This window comes from Salvelinus fontinalis, chromosome 20 (genome assembly GCF_029448725.1).
Source record: "Salvelinus fontinalis isolate EN_2023a chromosome 20, ASM2944872v1, whole genome shotgun sequence".
Classification (NCBI taxonomy): Eukaryota; Metazoa; Chordata; class Actinopteri; order Salmoniformes; family Salmonidae; genus Salvelinus; species Salvelinus fontinalis.
In genome coordinates, this window is record NC_074684.1 from 33,302,274 (window position 1) to 33,319,635 (window position 17,362).

The 17,362-nt window shown below is 45.3% G+C and overlaps 1 protein-coding gene across 1 annotated transcript; it reads right to left on the bottom strand.

Moving 5' to 3' along the window:
- Nucleotides 1–328: 328 nt before the first annotated feature.
- Nucleotides 329–14,323, bottom strand: LOC129817754 (protein LBH-like). The gene is made up of 4 exons (XM_055873282.1): nucleotides 14,014–14,323; nucleotides 4,026–4,130; nucleotides 1,448–1,616; nucleotides 329–1,124 (listed from the first exon to the last, which is right to left on the bottom strand). Exons 2-4 carry the CDS (start codon nucleotides 4,110–4,112, stop codon nucleotides 1,069–1,071), a joined length of 312 nt encoding a protein of 103 aa, XP_055729257.1. The 5' UTR covers nucleotides 4,113–4,130; nucleotides 14,014–14,323; the 3' UTR covers nucleotides 329–1,068.
- Nucleotides 14,324–17,362: the final 3,039 nt, after the last annotated feature.

Here is a 17,362-nt window from a genome sequence, read left to right on the forward strand (position 1 = left end):
GTTGTCAGGCCGGTTGAACATACTGCCAAAAAAATGTAAACAGCTCTGGTGGACATTCCTGCAGTCAGCATGCCAATTGCACACTCCCTCAAAAATTAAGATGTCTGTGGCATTGTGTTGTGTGACAAAACTGAACATTTTAGAGTGGCCTTTTATTTTCCCCAGCACAAGGTGCACCTGTGTAATGATCATTCTGTTTAATCAACTTCTTGATATGCCACACCTGTCAGGTGGATGGATTATCTTGGCAAAGCAGAAATGCTCACTTACAGGGATGTAAACAAATTTGTCCACAAACTTTGAGAGAAATAAACCTTTTGAGCGTATGGAAAATTTCTGGGATCTTTTATTTCAGCTCATGAAACATGGGACCAACACTTTCCATGTTGCGTTTATAAGTTTAATGAACAAAAACAATCCCAGACACGCTATGAAATTGGGCAAAATTTTAAATAATAAAACAGTTATGTGAAAATTATGTTTTTTCAAATACATGTGCTTTGTAATACAATGATGCTTCAAATCCTGTTGTTTGAAAGGAAAACAAAACTGTAATAAGGACTAATAAATAATAACATGCATTTGAGCAGAAACTGACAGCTATACAATGATGAATTCTCCTCTTCTAAACTCACTGTGTAAATCTGTATATCTACAGTGTACATACAATTTTCATACGAGTACAGTGTTCTAGACTTTGGTCTAAGATAGCCAGATACATTAACATTTTATATACAGAGGTGTTCCTGTCTTTGATTCCAATATCTTAAGATCACAGATAAACTCTGAAAGGGGTGTTCTTAAAAATGGCATTGTGAAACATAAAGTAAAACAAGCAACAATTGATTTACAGTAGCAAGCTACCCACTAAGGTTTGGCACGTAAGAGCTATTTAAGACAATCGTGCAGGACTCGGCCCCACCAAGTGGTGTGGAGGTCTACCAACGTGTTGGCGGTTCTATTAATTAAGGGCTTAGCCTGAAGACCCTCCCTCCTCCTTGCTGCTGTCCATCATAGAGAAACTCACTGTGAATGGCTGGAATGGTGCCAGCACTGCAACAGTCAGTTTTAAACTCCTCCCATCATTCTGTCAACTGGCTCTTCGTCTTCGGGATGATCCCCGCCTGCCACCAACACATATATTTAAATACATTCCATTTGGATAGCTACATTTTGCTTACAGCCCCCCCCCCCCCCCCCCCCACCCCTGACTACAACCTGCAAGCTCCTAGTCTTTTCCGCTATTCCAAATCACATACCTCAATACTATTGAATAGTTTTAAAATGTTCTAAACTTCATTAGGCATAGCAAGTAAGAGTTCCTCAGTTCCTCTCTTTTGTCTGAAGTTTGCTTCAGAAAAATAAACCGATTCTATTCTATTGTCTCATGGAGAGCCCTCCTGGTTTTCACATCTCTTGGCTGTAAATGGATTTTAGTGGTTCTCACCTACTGCCTGGGCCTCGACCTCTCCGGAGTCGTCGTCAGGGGAACTGAGGTCATCAGGGGGCCAGCGGAGCTCGCCACTCTCCACCTCCCCACTCTCGGAGGGCTCCACCACGATGGACGGAAGCCGCTTCGACAGCTTGGGGAACCGCTCGTGGGAGTCCGGAAAGATCTGGAAACACAATCACGTCGGAGTCACCAAAGAAAGAGGTGAAAATCTGGCAAACAGGGTAAGGGTTGGGGTGAACTGAACAGAACTGAATTGAACACTGAATTGCTGGTAACGCCAATCCTGTTGGTAACATCTGAGACATTGATGGAGTAGGATCAGGTTAACCCTAGATTATATGCTCAGTTTAGTGTTTTGTGGCATCCAACAAATGTGTAATTTACCAAGTAGTCTCCAAGTGCTCAAAACACATTCCAGAAAAAAAGACAGCATGACTAATCATGCCACGAGATGATGCTCAGTGAGAGAGGTAAGGAGATTTGGCTAGTGACTTGAATGGGAAACAGACATTTGAAGACAGAAAAATATGTTTTCCACTTCCTCCCTCCCTGATTGACATTTCCCGCTAGTCAAAAACGGTATTTAAAGCTTTGAAATGGATGCCGGGGTAACGAGGCACTTTGCATTAGCTGCAAGCCGCAAGTGTCACTTCTATCGCAAAATCTCGGGCTTCTGAAGAGCTCGAGCCGGCGAGAGGATGTATGACACAATTTGTGCAGGGCGCGATTACTTCCATAGGACCACTGTGATTACTTCCATAACACCACTGTGATTACTTCCATAACCCCACTGTGATTACTTCCATAGGACCACTGTGATTACTTCCATAACACCACTGTGATTACATCCATAGGACCACTGTGATTACTTCCATAACCCCACTGTGATTACTTCCATAACACCACTGTGATTACATCCATAACCCCACTGTGATTACTTCCATAACCCCACTGTGATTACTTCCATAGGACCACTGTGATTACTTCCATAACACCACTGTGATTACTTCCATAACACCACTGTGATTACATTCATAACCCCACTGTGATTACTTCCATAGGACCACTGTGATTACTTCCATAACCCCACTGTGATTACTTCCATAACCCCACTGTGATTACTTCCATAGGACCACTGTGATTACTTCCATAACACCACTGTGATTACTTCCATAGGACCACTGTGATTACTTCCATAACACCACTGTGATTACTTCCATAACACCACTGTGATTACTTCCATAACACCACTGTGATTACTTCCATAACACCACTGTGATTACTTCCATAACCCCACTGTGATTACTTCCATAGGACCACTGTGATTACTTCCATAACACCACTGTGATTACATCCATAGGACCACTGTGATTACTTCCATAACACCACTGTGATTACATCCATAGGACCACTGTGATTACTTCCATAACACCACTGTGATTACATCCATAGGACCACTGTGATTACTTCCATAACACCACTGTGATTACATCCATAACACCACTGTGATTACTTCCATAACCCCACTGTGATTACTTCCATAACACCACTGTGATTACATCCATAACACCACTGTGATTACTTCCATAACACCACTGTGATTACTTCCATAACACCACTGTGATTACTTCCCTAACCCCACTGTGATTACTTCCATAACACCACTGCACTGAAGGAGGAAGAGGGGGGTCAGCGAGGGACACCTACATCTGCATGGGGGCAAGCTGGTTGGCTGAGAAAGTAACAGTTTGCCACTGGATTAGCTCTTATTTGAGAGATTTCCGTGGCTTTAGACAAGGCCTCTATTGAGCCAAGTCCATAAAGACCCTACATGCACATGGTCTTCTAAAAGTAATGACACACGTTTACTTTACTTTGGAGTCACAAGAGAGAAGCCAGTTCTTTGGAGGTACCTTTGAAGTCACTGGGTCTTTGAAGTCACTGGGTCTTTGAAGTCACTGAGTCTTTGAAGTCACTGAGTCTTTGAAGTCACTGGGTCGTACAAGTCACTGGGTCGTACAAGTCACTGGGTCTTTGAAGTCACTGGGTCTTTGAAGTCACTGGGTCTTTGAAGTCACTGGGTCGTACAAGTCACTGGGTCTTTGAAGTCACTGGGTCTTCACTGTAAAAAGTTAGCAGAAATCAGATGGGCTTTTTTTTCAAGAGGATGAGAGGGGGATGATAGGGGAGGCTGTGATGGTGGTGCAGTCAGAAATAGCCTTGCTGTCAGTTTAGAGCAATGGAGGGACATTTGCACCTGTCATGGGTCTACAGGGAAGGAGAGAGGAGAAGAGAGAGATCTGAGAGAGTGACATGGAGAATGTGTGTGTGTGTGTGTGTGTGTGTGTGTGTGTGTGTGTGTGTGTGTGTGTGTGTGTGTGTGTGTGTGTGTGTGTGTGTGTGTGTGTGTGTGTGTGTGTGTGTGTGTGTGTGTGTGTGTGTGTGTGTGTGTGTGTGTGTGCGCGCGCACGTGTTGCTTGTTCATTTGTTTGTGCATGTACACGATTCTTATGTTGTGCTGTAGTGTGTGTTGTTTGTTTTCGTTTTTTGTGTCTGTTTGAATTAGTCCCACCTGAAAGGATATAGCCTCGTCTGCTGGGGCACCTCCGACGGTGAAGTCTCCCACCGTCGAATCACAGGTGTTCATCACTTCTGTCATCCCGTCAGTAAGCCTCGCCTTCACCCAAGCCAAAACAAAAAGAAAGGTGGACATGTTCTCAATACAGTAACAAAGCCATAAAGTATGGCCCCGTTACAAACCAAACATCATCCTTAAATCCTGAGGGCTTAACTGGTGTTCTAAGCATTTTCTCGGGTAGCATACATTTATTTTAGAGATGGTAAAACACTTTCAGTGTGAACTTAAACCACTAACTAGATACAAATAATGTAGAAAAGATAATGGTCCTATATATGATCTTTGAGAACTAACAATCACCTAAATAAAAGCTAGACAGTTTGAGCAAAAGAACACAGCATTAGCTGTGAAACTGTAAAATTAGCTTTGAAACTGTAACATTTTATTTCAGCTTCATGGCAAAATGTGTAGAATTACAAGAAATTAGCATTGAAGCTGAAGAAAAAAAATCTCAGCTCCATGGGGAGAAAAAATGCTAAAAAATACAGTGCCAAGATGGCGCTTTGGCATTTTTCTCTAAATGTAGCGGTGCAGACATGGGGGGGGGGGGGCATGCTCATTGCCACGCCCACCACCTAAGACCCTTTTTGATCTGCCAAAGAATAACTGTAATTAGCAAAGTCTATCTAGTACCATACTCCTGATTCCTATCCAGTTCCGTTTTTAGCTGTGAGTCTCATCATAGGAGTTGGCAAGACAGCACAAACCCGGGGCAAGTAATGAATGATTGGTTTGGAATTGGGCCTTTCTGTGACAGTCGTTAAGGCTGCGTTTACACAGGCAGACCAGTTCTGATCTTTTGACTAACTTGTTGGAAAAATATCTGATCTGATTGGTCAAAAGGCCAATTAGCGGCAAAAGATCAGAATTGGGCTGCCTGTGTAAACACAGCCAATGTACACTTGCGTATTTTCATTTCTCATTTGCCAATGAATGCTACAAGGCATGATTCTGCTCATGCACCGACAAAATACTCAGCAAATTGGCAATGTGTTGCAAGAATGTTTACAAAAGGGTATGGAAAATAACTTTAGGTCAGGTAATGTCTGCTGCATGATATCACAGTATCATTAGATTGTGCTCTTGGTAAGCCGTCATTGTAAATAAGAATTTGTTCTTAACTGACTTGAATAGTTAAATAAAGATTAAATAAAGGTTAAATACATTTCATGAGAATGTTACCTAACGTTTATCTAACGTTTACCTAACGTTTTGGAAATATCCCCCATTACAGCAGGTGGATGTCACGTTCCTGACCTGTTTTCCTTTGTTTTGTATTCATTTTAGTTGGTCAGGGCGTGAGTTGGGTGGGTTTGTCTATGTTTGTATTTCTATGTGGGGTTTTGTGTTCGGCCTGGTATGATTCTCAATTAGAGACAGGTGTGTATTGTTTGTCTCTAATTGAGAGTCATACAAAGGCAGCCAGGGTTTCACTGGTGTTTTGTGGGTGTTTGTTCCTGTGTCCTCACAGGACAGTTGAAGGTTAGTCACGTTTGTTGTTTTGTAGTTTGTAGTGTCTTGTTTGCTGTTTTTTCATTAAAAGATGGCTTATTTCCCTCAATCCGCATCTTGGTCCTATCCATGCTCCTTCTCGTCTAAGGGGGAGAACAACAATGACTGCCTTTACAGAAACACCCACCACAACAGGACCAAGCGGATTGAGGAGAGAGAAAAAGAACTAAGGCACTGGACACAGGAGGAATGGTCTTGGGAGATCATGGACGGAAAAGGACCCTGGGGAAGGGTTGGAGAGAATCGCCGCTCTCGGGAGGTGAAGAAGGCAGCCACAGCCCAGGAGCGGTGGATTGAGGAGGCAGCACGTATGAGAGGCTGGAAGCCCGAGAGGCTCACCCAAGAATTTCTTGGGGGGGGGCTAAAGGGGAGTGTGGCGAAGCCGGGTTGGATACCTGAGCCAACTCCCCGGGCTTGCCGTGGAGTAAGAGGGCGTCGTACTGGTCAGACACCGTGTTATGCGGTGAAGCGCACGGTGTCCCCAGTACGCGTGCTTAGCCCAGTGCGGGCTATTCCACCTTGCCGCACTGGGAGGGCTAGGTTGGGCATCGAGCCGGATGCCATGAAGCCGGCCCAACGTATCTGGCCTCCAGTACGTCTCCTCGGGCCGGCGTACATGGCACCAGCCTTACAGGTGGTGTCCCCGGTTCGCCTGCATAGCCCAGTGCGGGCTATTCCACCTCGCCGCACTGGCAGGGCTACGGGGTCCATTCAACCTGGTAAGGTTGGGGAGGCTCGGTGCTCAAGAGCACGTGTCCTCCTTCACGGTCCGGTATATCCGGCGCCACCTTCCCACCCCAGCTCAGTACCACCAGTGCCTACACCACGCACCAGGCTTCCAGTGCATCTCCAGAGCCCTGTTCCTCTTCCACGTACTCTCCCTATGGTGCGTGTCTCCAGCCCGGTGCCTCCAGTTCCGGCACCACGCACCAAGCCTCCTGTGCGTCTCCAGAGCCCTGGACGCACTGTTCCTTCTCCCCGCACTCGCCCTGAGGTGCGTGCCCTCAGCCCGGTACCTCCAGTTCCGGTACCACGCACCAGGCCTAGAGTGCGCCACGAGAGTCCAGTGTGCCCTGTTCCTGTTCCCCGCACTCGCCCTGAGGTGCGTGCCCTCAGCCCGGTACCTCCAGTTCCGGTACCACGCACCAGGCCTATAGTGCGTCTCAGCCGGCCAGAGTCTGCCGTCTGCCCAGCGGTGCCTGAACGGCCCGTCTGCCCAGCTCCGTCTGAGCCATCTGTCTGCCCAGCGCCGTCTGAGCCATCTGTCTGCCCAGCGCCGTCTGAGCCATCTGTCTGCCCAGCGCCGTCTGAGCCATCTGTCTGCCCAGCGCCGTCTGAGCCATCTGTCTGCCCAGCGCCGTCTGAGCCATCTGTCTGCCCAGCGCCGTCTGAGCCATCTGTCTGCCCAGCGCCGTCTGAGCCATCTGTCTGCCCAGCGCCGTCTGAGCCGTCTGTCTGCCCAGCGCCGTCTGAGCCGTCTGTCTGCCCAGCGCCGTCTGAGCCGTCTGTCTGCCCAGCGCCGTCTGAGTCGTCCGTCTGCCACGAGCCATTAGAGCCGCCCGTCTGTCCCGAGCCAGTAGAGCCGTCCGTCAGTCAGGAGCCGCTAGAGCCGTCCGTCAGTCAGGAGCTGCCAGAGACGCCAGCCAGTCAGGAGCTGCCAGAGACGCCCGCCAGTCAGGAGCTGCCAGAGACGCCCGCCAGTCAGGAGCTGCCAGAGACGCCCGCCAGTCAGGAGCTGCCAGAGACGCCCGCCAGTCAGGAGCTGCCAGAGACGCCCGCCAGTCAGGAGCTGCCAGAGACGCCCGCCAGTCAGGAGCTGCCAGAGACGCCCGCCAGTCAGGAGCTGCCAGAGACGTCCGACAGTCCGGAGCTGCCCTACAGTCCGGAGCTGCCCTACAGTCCGGAGCTGCCGTACAGTCCGGAGCTGCCCTACAGTCCGGAGCTGCCACTCAGCCCGGACCTGCCGGAGTCCCTCAGCCAGGACCTGCCGGAGTCCCTCAGCCAGGACCTGCCGCCCCTTATCCCGGTGCTGGTCCTTGTCCCGGTGCTGCCCCTTGTCCCGGTGCTGCCCCTTGTCCCGGTGCTGCCCCTTGTCCCGGTGCTGCCCCTTGTCCCGGTGCTGCCCCTTGTCCCGGTGCTGCCCCTTGTCCCGGTGCTGCCCCTTATCCCGGTGCTGCCCCTTGTCCCGGTGCTGCCCCTTGTCCCGGTGCTGCCCCTTGTCCCGGTGCTGCCCCTTGTCCCGGTGCTGCCCCTTATCCCGGTGCTGCCCCTTATCCCGGTGCTGCCCCTTCATTTAGGTGGGGTTAGTGGGAGGGTGGTCATTGGGAGGGGGATAAAGAAGCGGGGATTGATTATGGTGGGGTGGGGACCTCGTCCACCGCCAGAGCCGCCACCGTGGACAGACGCCCACCCAGACCCTCCCCTAGACTTTGTGCTGGTGCGCCCGGAGTTCGCACCTTAAGGGGGGGGTTCTGTCACGTTCCTGACCTGTTTTCCTTTATTTTGTATTCATTTTAGTTGGTCAGGGCGTGAGTTGGGTGGGTTTGTCTATGTTTGTATTTCTATGTGGGGTTTTGTGTTCGGCCTGGTATGATTCTCAATTAGAGACAGGTGTGTATTGTTTGTCTCTAATTGAGAGTCATACAAAGGCAGCCAGGGTTTCACTGGTGTTTTGTGGGTGTTTGTTCCTGTGTCCTCACAGGACAGTTGAAGGTTAGTCACGTTTGTTGTTTTGTAGTTTGTAGTGTCTTGTTTGCTGTTTTTTCATTAAAAGATGGCTTATTTCCCTCAATCCGCATCTTGGTCCTATCCATGCTCCTTCTCGTCTAAGGGGGAGAACAACAATGACTGCCTTTACAGTGGAGCTATGGGGGGGCAGCCAGTTCAAAGCCCAACCACACCATTTTTTATTTTTGCTGTGTCCTAAAATGAACCTTGTGTGTCTAAATGATGTATACTTTACTTCATCTTTTTCCACTGAGTCTGTGCTACAGTCTTCACTGCTCTACTCATGGCAAGAAAAATGTTCATTCAAACGAGCATTCTTTTTATAGAGAAGATGAGGGCGTGAGTTGGAGCATAATGTCTGACATGCTCCGGGGTGCAGTTTCCCCTAAGTACAGATCTAGGATCAGCTTCCTCTCCCCCAATCCTAACCTTAACCATTAGTGGGAGAAATGCAAAACTGACCCAGGATCCGTGTCTAGGGGGAACTTCACCCTGCTCAATCTGGCACCAGGAACAAGGATAAAACTGCTGCTGGGAATGTAAATAATTCAGGTTTAACATGTTCAACATTAAAAGGAAGTTGTTCTGCTTCAGTGACAATAAGGGAACAGTTGTAACCCGATTCCCTTTTGACTTCTAGTTTCAGTCAGGAACGGAAAGTCACTAGCATAGTGTGTGCGTTTGTGTGTGTGTTTCTTTAAAAACGATGCATTTTATCCAAGATAAAGACATTTAAGCGGCACTGAGAACAGCTGGGGGAAAAAACGTATTTTTTGTTTAGACCTTTCATAAAATAATACCTCTAACAAGTCTCTCCATATTCACTTCCACATTTTTACTTTGGTTGGAAAATGTTTTTTTATTTTTTTTATTTTGTGAACAATTGTTTTCATTGAGTCATTCAATCGGTACAATCAATGACAAACAATACAACTGACTATTTCTAGAACAACACCATCCTAACCTCATCCCTGGGAAAGTTTTATTTTTATGTTTATTTATACATTTTTATATAGTATTTTTTTTTTACTTTCACTAAAATACATGTGAACATGGTAACAAGTACAGTCTTATTATTTTAGTCAATTACTAACAATTTCGAGATTGGAAAGTGAGTGATTGGCGAAGCGATGACAGTAACCGATCAATTAGGTGCCAGGGAGAAGAGAAAACCGGAAGACGGGCAGGAATAAACATCACACAAGCCCATCACTAACCCACCTGAAATAAAATAGTCAGCTAAGTGTTGTCTTCCATTTTACAACATGATTAGTTGAATCACGTGTGTTAAAGCTGAGCTGGAACAAAAGTGTACACACACTGTTCTCCACACTTGACCTGAATGATGGTAAAAAAAAAAACGGATCCACAGTCCCATTAATAATCAGATGCTTTCTGTCCAAAGCAGCTTTCAGTAAACACATCAACGTGTACTGTAGTTCATGCAGCAACGGAATGCACTATTTATTAACACTGTTACCAGTGTCATGTTCAAACTCAATGCACCACGGGATCCTCACAGCCATCAAACTACACAGAGACACTCTTTTCCATGCTTCCTAATGCTCTGGGTTATCGTATCTGATCGTTTGGACATCTGGTAACCCTCAGAAAAGAATCAGCCATTTTCTCCTTGAGCCAACATCAGTCCTAATGCTAGTGTGTGTGTGTGTGTGTCTGTGTGTAAACGTTCGTGCGCACGTGTGTGTTTGGTGGGGTGACTAATCTACTGCACACCCCCCTCCTCTCCCCCCCCAGCTGTTGCCACGGAGACATGGTGGGCGGTCAATAATAAAGATGTCTTTTATGAAAAAGTGCCATACTTCAAAGTGCCAGTGGGTGTTGATAACGTAAGGATGTGTCTATTGTGTTTGCCCAGTCCTAATAACAAAGAATAACCTTAGGGAGTCAGTTGTGGCCAAACTAGGTTGGATTGGAGGGTCTATAGGAGGCTGGAAGGCATCTATGTGGGGGGAAAGGGCCAAAAACAGGACATGTTTTATGGAAATGAGTGCCATACTCAAGAGGGTATGAATGGTGAGTGGGCAATTGGGTGTGTGTGTGTGCGTGTGCGTGTGCAGTACTATAGCCCAAGAGAGCCAGCTGTGACATAAGTGTTTGAGACAGGAACCGAGCCCACAACAGTGACAGATTCTGAGATCCACATAATCAAAGTCACCACAGTTTCATGTACAGTACCTGTTACACAGTCCCAAGCACCCAGCTAATGCTCTCCTATCCTAGGATCAACCAGGCCCAGAATTAAGATGCATAACTCATCACACATAACATAGTCTCATAAAGGTTACAGTAAGAAGCTGGCTTGACATTCCAATTCAGTCAGAACATAGATCTCTGCCAAGAATCAACACTATGTCAATAGGGATGACTAAATATCAACCACATGTCAACGAAGCTCTTATTCGAAAGGGGCATTAAACAAACGTTCTGATTGTGGTGACTAAAAAGCCGAATACACTTCTAGAAAGAATGTTCACCACATGGCCCAACCTGCCCCTTCATGCTATCACGGTCATACTAATCCTGGCTTCTAATTGGCCTATAGACATTCTCATCCTGGCCTCTAATTGGCTCATAGCCATTCTAATCCAGGCCTCTAATTGGCCCATGGCCATACTAATCCTGGCTTCTAATTGACCCATAGCCATTCTCACCCTGGCCCCTAATTGGTTTGTTTATGGATATACAGTGCATTTGGAAAGTATTCAGACCCTTTGACTTCATTTTGTTACGTTACAGCCTTATTTTAAAATGGATTAAATGACATGTTTTCCTCATCAATCTACACACAATACCCCATAATGACAAAGCGAAACAGGTTTTTAGACATTTTTACAAGTGTATATATTTAAAAAAAAAAACAGAAATACCTTATTTACATAAGTATTCAGACACTTTGCTATGAGACTCGAAATTTCCAAAGACTCGAAGTTTCCATTGATCATCCTTGAGTTGTTTCTTCAACATGATTGGAGTCCACCTGTGGCAAATTCAATTGATTGGACATTATTTGGAAAGGCACACACCTGTCTATATAAGGTCCCACAGTTGACATTGCATGTCAGAGCAAAAACCAAGCCATGAGGTCAAAGGAATTGTCCGTAGAGCTCTGAGACAGGATTGTGTCGAAGCACAGATCTGGGGAAGGGTACAAAAAAATGCAGCATTCAAGGTCCCCAAGAACACAGTAGCCTTCATCATTCTTAAATGGAAGAAGTTATGGAACTACCAAGATTGTTTTTAGAGCTGGCCGCCCGGCCAAACTGAGTATTCAAGGGAGAAGGACGATCCTAGGCACACAGCCAAGAATATGCAGTAGTGGCTTTGGGACAAGTCTCTGAATGTCCTTGAGTGGCCCAGCCAGAGGCCGGACTTGAACCCAATCGAACATCTCTGGAAAGACCTGAAAATAGCTGTGCAGCGACTCTCCCCATCCAAACTGACAGAGCTTGAGAGGATCTGCAGAAAATAATGGGAGAAACTCCCCAAATACAGGTGTGCCAAGCTTGTAGCGTCATACCCAAGAAGACTTTATGCTATAATCGCTGCCAAAGTTGCTTCAACCAAGTACTGAGTAAAGGGTCTGAATAGTAAATGTGATATTTCCGTTTTTATTTTTAACACGTTTGCAAAAAATGTTTATTTTTTTGCTTCGTCATTATGGGGTATTGTATGTAGATTGAGGGGGGAAAACAATGTAATACATTTTAGAACAAGGCTGTAATGTAACAAAATGTGGAACCATGATAGAAGACAATGAATTAAAAGGAGAAAAACAACGGTGTTTTTCTCCAACTAATGTGGGCTGGCAATGGCGCTTATATTGCACACTTATTATTGTGATTAGAGTATAATCCAATTACAAATGCAGCACACCCTGCCGACATCAGAGCCCTTGTTAGCGCGTACCCTTCTCATCCGTGAGGTGTGAGTGGGACAAACAAAAAGAACTGGAGTGGGGGATCAAAGGGCCACATACGTGTTTGGTGCCATTTTCTATTGTCAAACAAAAGACCCCGTCTAAAACTCTCTGTTAGAAAGCCTGTACAGTTGCGTTTATCAAACTATTTGCAGATAGATAACATGAATAAACTCAATTGTTATTATATTATAAAGACTAATTTGCTTGTTTCCGGTTCAAGTTAGCTTGCGTGTGTTTATGTGCGCGTGTCTGTGTTTGTGTGTGCATGTAGGTGCGCATGTATTTTTCCGCTTTGTGTGTGTGTGTGTGTTTGTGTTTGTGTGTGTGTGTGTGTGTGTGTGTGTGTGTGTGTGTGTGTGTGTGTGTGTGTGTGTGTGTGTGTGTGTGTGTGTGTGTGTGTGTGTGTGTGCATGGCTCAGCCACACACACACTAGGAACATGATTTTTCTGAGTATCCTTGATTGATTTTCCAACACTTGTCGCCAGAGAGCGACAGGTTAAACGTCTCCAGATTGAGGGAGCCTTTGACGCAGTTAATTTCTCCTTTCCTCCAACAATACAAAGGCAAATAAGGTGGATTAAGGAGAAAATTAAAATGTTTAACTTTCTCCAGAATAATTGAATGAGGCTAGTGATACTAGTTCCACCTGCTCCCGGCAATATGGAAAACCATATCTATTCAAATCTATGGAAATGACACGCGTAGCATAGTCCACCGCATTGCAAATTAGAGTTATCATTAACCAATGCTGAACAGGTCTTAGGGCCTCACAACATCAGAGATTCAAAACTGACACTAAACTGATTTATCAAATGCATATATTATGCATATTCTGCACATGTTATTATTGCTTATGGGGATTAAAAAAAGTTTGAGGAAGTATAACATTTTAAATAAAGGTTAAAGGTGGCTTTAACTATTGTATTCAGAAAACCACAGGTGCAAAGTTTGCACTTCTGAAATTAGTTTCATATGAATACATTTTTTACAAAAATCCTTTCCATATGATAGACAGATGCATCAATACTTGTGTGTAGCTTGAGATCTGGCCTGAAGGGTGCGTGCAAGCGCCCAATTCATTGCCTGGCGCAATTCAAATCCATGCAAATGAGTAAAGTCTTTTCATTTCACAGTCAGATGTGAAACTAATGTCAAACTAGAAATTACACTCAAGCTTGTAAACCGTCTTGTTCAATATGCGTCTCTACCGACAGAACGTTTTAAGGCATGGCACGGTATATTACATAATCACGCATAACCATTGCCCAAAGGATCATAAGAGTCGGTTCCATTGCCAGCTCGGTTGTGAAAATAGCCATGTTCCAAACAAAATGTCAGTACATTATCATGTGTCATAGATGTGTTATATGTTTTTAGTAATTTATGATAATCTGCACATGGCTTCAAAAGTTACACAATGTCTTTATATTTATAAATCACAGACCGATCAACTACAGCCTACAATATACTATCAATTAATGATACTTAGATTATTGTCATCTGTGTTCTACGTGCATTTTTTAATCTCTTAAAAAAAAACTATTTTAGCTTCCGTACATGGCTTTGGTGTATAGGGAAGCTCTCGTGATAATGCTATGGAATGGACAGTTGGACACAAGCCAAGCAGTGGAGAGCTTAAAAGGGCACGCACTACAAACTTGTGATTCTGCGTATGAGTATTGTTGCTGAAAATACGTATGGTTGAAGATAGCTCTAAGAAGAAACCGAGCATCACTTACCTTTATCGAATTGTATTCTATGGTCTTGATTTATCCGCGGATGATGTAGGTTACTCAGATATAAAGAGTGGAGCTGTGGTCGCCTGTCTCCGAGTTGGTACAACAATAACGTAAGCTTGATTGTGTTTCTCTGTGAGCTTGCGGCTCGCCTCTTTGCTTACCGCGAAGTTCCGATTCCACTTTCCAGCGGAGGTAACAGCTTCAGGTCACTGGAGGACTGGAGCGTCTCCATGAGCGGTGTGAGTGTGCGCGCACACGGTTTGTATTTCTCACTCTCTGCGCGTGTCTCTCTGTCATGAGAAGGGCCGTGCACAGACCTGTTGGGGGGTATGTGCTCAAACTAAAAAAAGGGCACACCCCCCCCAAAAAACAAAAAACACAGACTTGTTGAGCAATTATTAAGAGGGGAAAGCGGCACAGTCTGATGAGTAACGTATTTTCCCGAAACTATTTTGAACTGTAATAAAGGCTGCACGTATTAACATTGACCAACACAATTCCAGTCAAAATAGATTGTAAATAATACTGTATCTTACCAGGACTATATTAAACCCAACTCCATTTGTTGGCACTATCATGTATCAAATCAAACTATATTTGCCATATGCGCCGAATACAACAAGTGTAGACTTTACCCGTGAAATGGTTACTTACAAGCCCTTAACCAACAGTGCAGTTCAAGAAGAAGAAAATATTTACCAAGTAGGCTAAAATAAAAAGTAATAATAAAAAGTAACACAATAAGAATAACAATAAGGGGGCAATACTCTGGTACTGCTTGCTGTAAAACAGTCTATAACTTGGGTGACTGGAGTCTCTGACAATTTTTTGGGCCTTCCTCTGACACCGCCTAGGGTAGAGGTCCTGGATGGCAGGAAGCTTGGCCCCAGTGATGTACTGGGCTGTTCGCACTATCCTCTGTAGGGCCTTACGGTCAGATGCCGAGCAGTTGCCATACCAGGCGGTGATGCAACCGGTCAGGATGCTCTTGATGGTGCAGCTGTAGAACCTTTTGAAGATCTGGGGGCCAATGCCAAATCTTTTCAGTCTCCTGAGGGGGAAAAGGTTTTGTTGTGCCCTCTTCCTGACTGTCTTGGTATGTTTGGAGCATGATAGTTTGTTGGTGATGTGGACACCAAGGAGCTTGAAACTCTCGACCCGCTCCACTACAGCCCCGTCGATGTTGATGGGGGCCTGTTCGGACTTATTTTCCTGTAGTCCACGATCAGCTCCTTTGTCTTGCTCACATTGAGGGAGAGGTTGTTGTCCTGGCACCACACTGCCAGTTCTCTGACCTCCTCCCTATAAGCATCGTTGTCAGTGATCAGGCCTACCACTGTTGTGTTGTCAGAAAACTTAATTATGGTGTTGGAGCTTGGTCACGCAGTCGTGGGGGAACAGGGATAGGAGGGGACTATATAGGAGGGGACTAAGTACACACTTCCAAGGGGCCCCAGTGTTAAGGATCAGCGTGGCAGACGTATTGTTGCCTACTCTTACCACCTGGGGGTGGCCCATCAGGAAGTCCAGGATCCAGTTGCAGAAGAAGGTGTTTAGTCCCAGAGTCCTTAGCTTAGTGCTGGGCACTATGGTGTTGAACGCTGAGCTGTAGTCGATGAACAGCATTCTCACATACGTGTTCCTTTTGTCCTGGTGAGAAAGGGCAGTGTGGAGTGCGATTGAGATTGCGTCATCTGTGGATCTGTTGGGGCGGTATGCGAATTGGAGTGGGTCTAGGGCAGGGGTGTCAAAGTCAAATGGACGGAGGGCCAAATAAAAAATTTAGCTACAACCCGAGGGCCGGACTGTTCGAATGTTCATTGAAAATTTTTTAAATGACGCATATTGAACCTACTGAAAACCTAACAAATATATTCCAATATGATCAGATAAATAAAGCAATATTTTCTTATGGCTCTGTCAGTAATCTTTAATTTTCAACAGACACAAAAGACAAATTTCCTTTATATAAAAATCCCCATAACATGAACATTAAATGAAAGAAACCGGTATTCAAGGCACCATCAGTAGCCTATATTTTCTATTTTAGCAAAAGTGGGCTAAATTTACTTCAAAGAAAAAAACAATAATAGCAATTTTCTATCATCCACTCAACTGAAATATTTTTAAAATATAATTGGATTGAAATACAATAAAATAAAGTGCAAAAATCTATTAATCAAAAACAACACTTTGTTTAAGGAGAAGTAACATGCAGTGAAAACAAATATTAAACTTTAACTTTTAAACTTGAACTGAGTAAAAACTCTAAATATGTGATTGCACAGTAATGTTCACTTGTTTGAGGTTGAGGGTGATACTTGGTGGTGTCCCATCTTTTCCACAAGTTCATCAATGTTCGGGGTAAGGCTCTGAGCTGAGGAAATCCTCAGAATTGAGTGGAGGTGTTCAGCAGTAAGTCGACTTCTGTGTGATGTTTTGTTCAGGTTCATCAAAGAAAACAGTTGTTCACACAGGTATGTGCTGCCAAACATAGACAACGTTTGAGCAGCCTGGATGCGCAGCTGGGGCATTGTGTCGGGGAGGAAACGGGCGAACTCCGCAGCACCCACTGCCGCATATTTTGCCCTCAGTGCATCATTGCATTGGAGGTCAATCAACTCCATTTGGAGGTTTGGTGGTGAGCTTTCCACGTCAACAGCAAATGGGTTACCGAGCAGTTCCAACCTGCTTTTTTGTGCTTCAAAGTCAGCAAATCGGCGTCGAAAGTCAGCGGCAAGCATACCTATTTTATCAGCCAACTGTGCGCTCGGGAACGCACTGGTAGAGAGCTTCTCTTTCATGGTCTGGCAGCTGGGAAAGTGGCTCAAATTTTCTTTCCGCATCTGCGTCTCCCACAGAGTCAGTTTGGTTTTAAATGCCTTCACTGTACTGTACATATCAGAGATGACATGATCCCGACCCTGCAGCTGCAAGTTCATTGCATTCAGATGACTCGTAATGTCACACAGAAAAGCCATTTCACACAGAAACATTTCGTCTCGGAGTTGTGTTGTGTCTTTCCCTTTGCTGTCCAAGAACAGACAAATCTCCTCACGAAGCTCGAAACATCTTTGAAGCACCTTTCCCTGGCTTAGCCATCGCACCTCTGTGTGATAAGGCAAATCACCATGCTCCGTTTCTAACTCCGTCAGAAATGCCTTGAACTGGCGGTGATTCAAACCTTTGGCTCTGATAAAGTTAACTGTGCGCGTGATGATGCTCATTACATGCTCCATTTTCAAGGCTTTACCGCACAACGCTTCCTGGTGTATGATACAATGATAAGCTGTCAGCTCACCTGTCGCGTTTTCCTCTTGCATCTTTTCCCGTATCTTCGCCACCAGTC

Excerpts from the sequence above, each read along its gene's own strand:
- LOC129817754 (XM_055873282.1), bottom strand. The coding sequence starts at position 4,112 with ATGACAGAAGTGATGAACACCTGTGATTCGACGGTGGGAGACTTCACC. Across the intron at positions 1,617-4,025 it reads ACGAGGCTATATCCTTTCAG|ATCTTTCCGGACTCCCACGA; the intron begins GTGGGACTAATT and ends TTGTGTTTCCAG. Across the intron at positions 1,125-1,447 it reads GGTCGAGGCCCAGGCAGTAG|GCGGGGATCATCCCGAAGAC; the intron begins GTGAGAACCACT and ends TGTTGGTGGCAG.